Source organism: Erpetoichthys calabaricus, chromosome 7, assembly GCF_900747795.2.
Source record: "Erpetoichthys calabaricus chromosome 7, fErpCal1.3, whole genome shotgun sequence".
In the NCBI taxonomy this organism is placed as follows: domain Eukaryota; kingdom Metazoa; phylum Chordata; class Cladistia; order Polypteriformes; family Polypteridae; genus Erpetoichthys; species Erpetoichthys calabaricus.
The window spans coordinates 146,402,049-146,412,301 of record NC_041400.2 but is presented as its reverse complement, the minus strand read 5'-3'; the positions used below and the strand labels follow the sequence as shown (position 1 = coordinate 146,412,301).

Genomic DNA, 10,253 nt, shown 5'->3' with positions numbered 1-10,253 from the left:
AGACATTATGGGCGGATCTGAAGGCGGGATAACTGTAAATGGAAGTGGATAGTATTGGCTAATTCAGAATTTCAACGAATGAGATTGTTGTTAAAGTATGACAATCAAAAACTCACTCAACGTTTGAAGTTGTCTATCAAGTGTAACTTCCACCAATCTTTTCACAGATAGTGATCCCTACCGCTTTGAGGTTCCGCCTCATAGAGTTTCTTTTGAAATAGCAGCAGCGAAGAAACTCTATTAGACCAAAGAAGAAACGACGAAACGAATTGTTTGTTATTTCTGACAATGGAAGTAAGTTTGCTTCTAAATTAAAACGTATGAAATTTGCAATTGCTAAGTTTTCTTCGTGTTTTTCAAATAACTTTTTGTTTCGTTGTTGTGATTGTACGTTTGTATAAATATTAATATATATTGTATTCACGTTTGTATTAATAATCATTTTCGCTATAGTAATTGATGCATATTCAGTGCTTGAAGTGGCCCGGCACTCAGCGGTTCAAACGACGCAAAGCAAGTTTCACGGGCAACTCACCCATACCCACCCCCTCTCCGGTGCTCAGTGGAATGCTAGTAGATCACCGCCAGTAGTTTGGTTCCCTATTAACTCTGTGCATATTTACATTTGTGAGATGTTCGATTAAAACACTGTAATGTTATTTTACATTTTTTTAAACAGGATCATATCACGAACAAAAATACCGCAGACATTCCGTCCATACTTCAATCTTCAGATGGGTTTTTGTGCCCTGTCATCCGCGACTGTATTCTTCACGCTCGTATATATGAGCAAATGAACACTTGCGAGATCACCGCAGAACTGTTTCCTACGGAGGTACGTGTATCCCACTTTTCCCATTAACCCAGGCTGAGTATGGGTGGTAAATATTCAGTGTTTCCTTTTTGTTTTGTTAACAATTTATCCCATAATTTTATGTGACCATCTCCTATGGTCTGGTTTAGTGGGTGCCAAATGACCTGTGCCTTGTTAGAATAATTTACAGATACTGGTAGGCCTACTTGTTCTGAGTGTACCATTGCTGAGTGCGGGTACCCTGCTTTTGGAGACGCGCCTTTTTGGGATGCTTGGACAATCAAAGGTGACACCTCACATCCAACCAGGGGAAAATAGTTTAAATAAGCTTGGAATTTTACATTTTTTAATGTCTAAATAAGTTCATATAGTGTTACTTTAAATACACCAGTGTGTGTTTTGGTGTATACAGGTAAACTTTTACTGACACTCTTTTTTTTTCTGTTAAATGAATAACATCAATATTTTAATGTCTAAAAGTCAGGACCAAGAAATCATGGCAGCAGTGAACTCGTTGAGGAATATACTGATACAGCCACACCAAGGTATTAATGTAGAACTTAGTCTACCACTGTGGTTTGATACTTCGTTCAACTTGAGTAAAAACCTTAAAATTGAACATGTTATGAAGGATTGTAATAAGCTTTTTGACCCGTTGTCACATGGGGAGTGTTAGATTGGTTATTTTGATGGTTAGAATAAAAATATCTTCAAAGCTTTTCTGTGACTTGCATATTACTTTAGCCAGTGTCCGGACTGGTGCAATCATAATACTCTGAAGTAATGGATCCATATTACTAACCGAGAATGCTAAACCGGATGGACGCAGGGACATCCGGCGATGGGCCGTAGCCGCAAAAAGACGTACTGCGCAGGCGCCCCAAGAAATGAGGCGCTGCGAGAGGCGGCCGCGACCACAGAAAAGCCGTGACCACAGAAAAAAGGAGTCAGCACAGAAAAAAGGAGTCAAACGCAGGCGACGCACACAGCCATTGCACACGAAACTAGCACACAAAAAAAAGAAGCCGCTCGCGCCCCACGAATCCCACACCCACCTCCAAGCACCCCCCCCCCCCACAAGCAACACAAAGAGGACGATTCAACAAGCCCGTGGCACACAAAAAAAAAGAACCCGCAACCCCAAACCCCCCCCCCCAAGCAACGGACGGGACACACACAAAGAGGAGGAATTCAACAAGCCCCTGGCACACAAAAAGAAAGAAGACGCTCGCAACCCACCAATCCCACCACCCCCTCCAAGCAACATGCACCCCCCAGACGCCGGCAAAGCACACAGCGCCTCACGAATCCCATTGCACACGAAACGGGACGCACACAAACAGGAGGATTCAACAAGCTCGTACCACACCAAGAAAAAGAAGCCGTGACCGCCACACCAAGCCCATTACAGACGAAACGGGACAGACTACGGACATGGCACACGAAACGTTCACAACAACGACGATTCAGACCCACAAACACACTAACATCAATAAGAAGTGACACCCAAAGCCCCATTTCTAAAGGAACCGTCCGCAGACACCTGCTAAACGATTGCGCCACTTAGCTGACAACGCGTTCGATAATGAGTCCACTATTGAGGAAAATTCATTGGGATTAATGAATGTCATTTGCAATCATTGTCATTCACTTAACTTCCCTGAAGAAACAACTGCCAATACAAGTAATGAATTTACACGTTGTTGTCAAAAGGGTCAGATTAGACTGCCTCCTTTACATTCATATCCTGAATATCTACAGAAGCTTCTAACTAACGATGTACCTGAAACTAAAAACTTTATGAACTGCATTAGATCCTACAATAGTTCATTTGCTTTTGCATCTACCGGAGTAAATATCAGGCCACCAAAAGGCAATGGCCCATACTGCTTTCGCATATGTGGACAAATATTACATCGCATTGGAACAGTACACCCTGAAACAAATCAACAATGCAAATATGCACAAATCTACACACAAAGCCCCATTTCTAAATGAACCGTCCGTATTAAACATACGTCATCTCAACACGTTCACACTATGCAGCATAGGTGGATCTCATTACAATAAAGGCTCCATATTAACAGTGAATGCGGTCCTCCTTATTACTTATCCATATTTATCACGCTCAAGAACAAACAAGTCATAAATTCACGATCACGGGTACGAATCGATACGGCTTGGATAACGGGACCAAACACAATTCACACTATGCAGCATAGGTGGATCTCATTACAATGAGGCACTATTAACCGTTCAACCGCAGAAAAGGCTCCATATTAACAGTGAGTGCAATCCTCCTTATTACTTATCCATATTTCTAACGCTGAAGAACAAACAATTCATGAATTCACAATCACGGGTACAAACCGATACTGCTCGAGTAACGAGACCAAACACACGAACCCGCATGAAAAAAAACAATACACGTCGGCTCCAACGCGCTTCTGAAACTCTGGAAGAAAAAATGTCTCGGCTCCAAAAACGCAAAGCTCAACTAACACAGTTACAGATACGAACCCAAATGGACAGACACACTGAACGTGGACGCATGCAGCGCGCGTCTCACAGTACTGCATCGAAACAGGCACGGCTTCAAAACGAAACACCTCCCGTCTCAGACATACAGAAATGGCAGCGAGGGAACATCAACGACAGACACCTGCTAAACAATTGCGCCAGTTTGCTGACAACGCGTTCAATAATGAGTCCACTATTCAGGAAAATTCATTCAGATTAATGAATGTCATTTGCAATCATTGTCATTCACTTAACTGGCAATACATGTAATGAATTTACACGTTGTTATCAAAACGGTCAAATTAGACTGCCTCCTTTACATTCATATCCTGAATATCTACAGAAGCTTCTAACTAACGATGTACCTGAAAGTGAAATCTTTAGGAACTGCATTAGATCCTACAAATCGATATCCACTATGAACATTAACAGTGGCACTGCACATGACATCCGTCTTGCAAAACTGTTAATTATTGATGAATATACAATGGCATCCACTCACTTACTCCACACCATTCATAAACTTCTACAAACGTTTATGAATAGTGATCTTCCCTTTGAAGGAAAGGTACTTTTATTACGAGGAGATTTTAGACAATGCGTAGCTATTGTTCCACATTCCATGCGCTCAGCTATTGTTCAGTGCACCTTAAAATACGCAGACAATTGGCATTGCTTTCAAAAAATACAGTTAGTACATAACATGCGATGTCCACATCCAGATCATAACAATTGGTTATTACAACTGGGAGATGGTACACTCACCAATACAGATAGACTTCACCCAGATATTATTACAATTCCTCAAGCCTTTATCTGCGCCGACTTAGTTACAGACAGATTTGGAACAGCAATCTCATTTGACCAAATGCCCCTTTTAACACAACGCACTATATTATGTCCAAAAAATATTAATGTGGAAAACATAACTACCCAAGTCATTGCATTACTGCATCATCTACACCTTCACACTATTCTATATCTCATTCATACATCACGCTCTTTCTCATTCCCAACACCAGGGGTTGGCGAGCGAAGCGAGCAGGGGGCGGAGCCCCCTAGTGTATTCAGAAAAGCTATTGAGATCACATCCAACAGGAGTTTTTGTAGTGATCCACAGAGTAATCCTCACAGTTTCAACTGTCTTCCAATATGTCCACTTTTCCGAGAAAACACAACTGTTCAGACCAAAACCAGACAGCTTGCATAAGACAAATACTACATGTGACAGTCTGATGCATTTATTTGTGTGTGTACACAGTGTAGGAGAGCAGGCTGGCTGTGTGGCTGCAGCAGGGCAGCTGACTGAAGAACAAGTGGCTCAGATTTTTGCAGCTGCAGAGATCAGCAGGGCCTACAAGAGGACTCATCATGAAAAACTGTTAGAGTTCATAATAAAGGACCATGGAGCAGATGATCACTTGCTGGTAACTTAGTTCAGATGACAAGTAAAACTTTGGCATTGTAATCTATCTGGCAGCAAAGAGCTATGATGACTTTATAGTGCCAAACACTTGTATTTTCTTGTACAACAGGCTGTTGTATCTCGTAAGGTATCGTCCAAATGGTTAAAAAAATTATGAAAATCCTAAAGGTCACCGGGTAATGACTTATATAGAAGATGAGGAGCTGATAGATGGCCTCTACAACTTCTTGGATGAAGTGCTGTCAAGAGCTGTAGGCACTTTTGAGAGGATTGACAGAGTTCGCATCATTCTGGATGTGCTGATACCAGAGGTTAATTAGCCTTCAGTAAATCTCTAATGAGTACAGAAAGTGTGTCTATGAGTAACATCCTCTCTTTTTCTGTGTTTTTGATGGGCTCTTATTAAAGCTATACAAACAGTTGAGAGGATTTCTCTGCCAGTGGCAGAAAATCTGTTCATGGCTGGACCAGCATACGGTGAGTGGTACGTCATGTGGAAAATAAACAGTCCTTTCTTTTTCTTTTCAGTGCCATTATTCTGTTAAACGGAATACCCTATAGTTGTTGTGAATTTAGACAAGAATATAAACGAAATATATATAAATGTGAATATATATGTTTAAAGTGACATTTAAACTATACATTAGTACATTTTTAGTATTGGTAAAATTACATTTAGAAGTATGCCATATGTAGCATTTATTCTAAACTGTACAAGGTCAAGAATTGTGGTTTCAAATGACAAATGCAGAAGTGTTTCTGGTTGGTATGATTAGAATTTGTTCATTTGTGTGCTTGTTTTTGTTTTGTTTTTTTTAGTGAGAGGGAAGAGTTTGACAAACTGTACTTGTTTTACAACAGTTGGAAGTAAAAGGAAAGCACCACTGAGGCATTTAAACTCAGGATTACATCTCAACCCTACTCAAATAAATGTGTCTCTTTCTTTACTTCTCTTTTGCCTTTTTTATTTCTGTGTGTTAAAATGACTGTGCATAATAGAGTTGTATATATTTAATGTAACTATTGATGTAAACAATAAAGGACACTTTCTGTTATTGTTAAAGATTGTTGATTAAGTTCTGTATATTTGAAATTGCTTGTCTGTTTTTAGACAATTGAAGTCATCTGGATTTTTACTTTAATAGTTATAACTGCTTTGTACAGTTGTTATGCATTTTACATTGTTGTTTTATTTATATATAATATATAGAAGCGGGCATGCTGTTGTTTTAATACTTCAGTATATTCCTTGATCAGTCTGTTTGTTAAATTTAATCTTTGTGAATTCTTTCTTTCAATTCAACTGACCAATCATTATTGATAATTGTAAATATTTCTTGAAATTGTTGCACAATTTATATTGAATAATTATTAATAAAATCTTGTTTTTGGTAGTGATAATACCGAGTGTTCTGTTTAAGTGGTGCTGGTCCAATCACCTTGCGTAGTAACACTGTTAGAACTGATAGATATGACCAGAGCCTCCACTTGTATCCACATGGTTACAAATGGTGTGCACTTTGCTAGTAATCCCACAAGATAAAAGAGCTTGGAAACTGAGCGTCCTGATCAAGGCTTTGCTGTTCACTTACAAACTTACTCTAGAATAATATGGTTCTTACTTATCTTTTATTAGGAGTCACATTTTCAATAACACTTGCATTTTTAACTTAAAATACAGGTTTTACATATGGGAACAAAATTAAAAGAAAAGGATTGTATATGCCTGATAATTAGTCAAAACTTTTGAAGATCAGTATTCTAAAACCATGACTCACAGCTAGGACCTTGTTGTTCTAAGGTCTTGACATTATATATATATATATAGATATAGATCAGGGGTCGGCAACCCGCGGCTCTGGAGCCACATGCGGCTCTTCAGCCTCCTTGTAGTGGCTCCCTTTGGCCTTGACAAAAAAATAAAAACCATGAAAATGAATGATGGCAATTTCTTAATTTAAGTTGTATATATATATATATATATATATATGTTTATTTACTACTACTACTACTGTTATACATTTTAACATCTAATTAAGAGAGTTTAATTCTGCGTGGACAGAAGCATTTGCCTTCACCGCCAACGACGCTGGCTTACCGGTGTGCTTAATATGTGGCGATAAATTATCGAACAACAAAAAATGTAACGTTGAAAGACATTTTCAAAACAAGCTCTCAGCATTCACTGAAAATAAGCGAAAAGATAAGCGAAAGAGAGCAATTTCGGAACTGCAACGGAAAGCTGAACAGAGCAAACTTACTTTCAAAAAGTGGATCACTTCTACACAGTCAACTACAGCCGCTAGTTTTGTGGCAGCTCAAGAGATCGTAAGGAGGGGTAAGCCGTTCACAGACGGAGAATACATGAAAGAATCGTTCATAAAAATATCAGAGCATCTATTCTCCGACTTTAAAAACAAACGGGAAATTGTTCAGAAAATGCAAGCTGCATTTAGAGAAAGATTCAGTGAGTTCAGAAAGGAAAAAAACACTCTCTCCTTCCCTGTCACACCCCTGGACATCGACCCATCCCTGCTGAACACATCCGCATTCACAGGAGTGAGTAAGTAAGCCCGATCTAGAAATTGAACTGGACGACATAGCAGATAAAGATTAATGGGTGTCCAAGTTCAAATGCCTGACAGCGGATCTTGAAGAAGTCACCCGTCAGAAGGCTACTCTCGCTAAAGAGCACAAATAGAGTGATATTTAAAACCTCCCCAAACCCGACAAATTTGTTTTCGACACATGGAGTGCCATTCCAGAAACGTATATGAACATGAAAAAATATGCATTTGGAGTCCTGTCCATCTTTGGCTCAACATACTTAAGTGAGCAAGTTTTCTCAAGCATGAACTTCATAAAGTCCAAATATCGCTCCCGCCTCACACATGAGAGCCTGCAGTCCTGTGTGAAGGTCAAAGTCACATTGTACAGCCCCGACATAGAGATGATCAGCAGCGAACTTCAGAAACAGAAGTCACTTTAAACAGGTGACAACAATAGCATTTAATAAGCTATTATTTTTCAGAAAAACAAAACACATTCATTTCGGACCCGGAGCTGATGTAGGTTTTTTTGTATGTTCAGGTGCTTCAGTTGATTCAGCACACTGAAATGGAATTTTATGTTTACTTTTTTAAAGCTGCTAAGCTACAGCTAAATGTTTTATTTATATTAAAGTGGGCTAGTTTTTATTTTAATTTTACACAGGTATAGGAAGGACCCAAATAGGCCTGCATAGTTCAGTTTAATTTATTTCAAAGTAGCCCTACACATGCACACTGCACTTCTGTTTGTTGTATTCCGTGGTTGTAACATGTAAAATCTTAAAAAAGATTAAAACTTTTAAAAGTTTATCAGCTGTGTTATGTTTTGCGGCTCCAGACTATTTTTCTTTGGAGGAAGAGGGGGCAAAATGGCTCTTTTCATAGTGAAGGTTGCAGACCCCTGATATAGATATATATAGATAGATATTTCTTCTCAAAAAATGAAAGGAACCCTTTTTAATGAGAGTACAGCATCAAGTCAGTGACACTTGTGGGCTATTGATCTGGTCAGTTAAGTAGCAGTGGGGCTTGTTCATCAGTTTCAGCTGCTTTGGGTCATTGGGGGGGGGTGGGGCGGGGCAACAATGAGACGACCCCCAAAACAGGAATGAATGGTTTAACAGGTGGAGGGAGGACACTGACATTTTTCCTTCCTCATTTGTTTTGTCACTCGTTTTGTATTTGGCTACGGTCAGTGTCGCTACTGGTTGCATGAGGCCATACCTGGACCCTACAGAGCTGGCACAGGTAGTCCAACTTCTCCAGGATGGCACATCAACACGTGCCATTGCCAGAAGGTTTGCCGTGTCTCCCAGCACAGTCTCAAGGGAATGGAGGAGATTCCAGGAGACAGGCAGGCAGTTACTTCAGGAGAGCTGGACAGGGCCCCTCGTAGAAGGTCCTTAACCCATCAGCAGGACTCACCAGTTTCTGCTCCTTTGGCCAAGGAGGAACAGGATGAGCACTGCCAGAGCCTATAGAATGACCACCAGCAGGCAGGCCACTGGTGTGAATGTCTCTGACCAAACAATCACAAACAGACTTGAGGAGGGTGGCCTGAAGATGGCCTGACGTCCTCTAGTGAGCACCATGGAGCTCGATTGGCATTTGCCATAGAATACCAGAATTGGCAGGTCTACCACTGGTGGGCACTCTGTGCTTTTCACAGATGAGAGCAGGTTCACCCTGAGCACATGTGTCAGATGTGAAAGGGTCTGGAGAAGCCGTGGAGAATGTTATTCTGCCTGTGGCGTAGTTCAGCATAACCGGTTTGGTGGTGGGTCAGTGATGGTCTATGGAGGCATATCCATGGAGGGACACACAGACCTCTACAGATTAGACAACAGTGGGCACCTTGACTGCCATTAGGTATCTGGATGAAATCCTTGGACCCACTGGCAGACCCTATGCTAGTGCAGTTCCTCCTGGTGCACCACAATGGCCGGCCTCATGTGGTCAGAGAATGAAGGAATTGATCCCATTGACTGTCCCAAGAAGCCCTCTGTAGGTTCATCGTTTTCATTTCCAACAAACGATGTGCCATCCTTTTGTTCCTAACACATCAGTCCACAGTAGTAGAGACAGCCAGCAAGGTTTTTTTTTCCCATTAAGATCTCATGTGCTTTCAAAGTGTTCCTTTAATTTTTTAATATACTATATACTGTATATAATACATACTATTGAAAACTACATTGATGTAAACCAGATTTTCAGTATAAACCAATGAGAAACGACAATATAAAAATGCCTTACCAGAAATATTATTGCCAAAATAAATTTCCAGCTGTTCAGATTAAATTATTTAATGGCTATGACTTGACAGACTCAGTGCAGTGTGTACTAAATGACCAGTTAAGTGGAGTCGTTTACAGCTGTACAGGTGGTTATGTCAGGGCCATACTGGAGTATACAGATTCCGTATGTTATTAATATGCTGTTTGCTTGGGTAGTCATATAGGATGATGTCCAGCTCAAATATCTGTCATCTCTATCTTGTTACCAGTTGTGATGCTGATGCCCATCAGTGCCTGCTGTACAGTTGGACTCCTGGCCTCCTCCAATCTCAGAGACCCTAAAGACAGGCTGACGTGTTCAGCACACCACTAGGACCTGATGGAGTCAAATGGAGGATAAATGAGATATGAACAAACATCTGTCATGTTTTAATATCTAAATGTAACTTTTGCATAAGTAATATGTATTATAATAAACACATATTTGATGATCTTAAAGAGGTATTTAAAATCCCAAAAGTAATAAAGGTCCAATTAAGTCAAATAATTGAATACCCTGATTAACAGGTGCACAGTCACAAAAACTGCAAAATTATTAGTCTTTAGAAAGCATAATATTTGCTCTTCACAGATCGTTTAACATAGTAAACTTCATTGTAAAAATAATAATTGAAAGGTGACTGTTAGCACTATGATAACTGTGTTTCTTA

At 40.0% G+C, this 10,253-nt stretch overlaps 1 protein-coding gene and 1 long non-coding RNA gene across 2 annotated transcripts; both read left to right on the top strand.

Annotated features, from left to right (window-relative positions):
* Positions 1-31: 31 nt before the first annotated feature.
* On the top strand, positions 32-6,161 carry LOC127528773 (uncharacterized). Its single transcript, XR_007935387.1, has 3 exons — positions 32-294; positions 680-835; positions 5,580-6,161. It is a non-coding gene; the product is annotated as an uncharacterized LOC127528773 (long non-coding RNA).
* LOC127528772 (uncharacterized) lies at positions 856-6,161 on the top strand. The gene is made up of 2 exons (XM_051929613.1): positions 856-4,761; positions 4,870-6,161. Exon 1 carries the CDS (start codon positions 3,558-3,560, stop codon positions 4,542-4,544), a length of 987 nt encoding a protein of 328 aa, XP_051785573.1. The 5' UTR covers positions 856-3,557; the 3' UTR covers positions 4,545-4,761; positions 4,870-6,161.
* Positions 6,162-10,253: the final 4,092 nt, after the last annotated feature.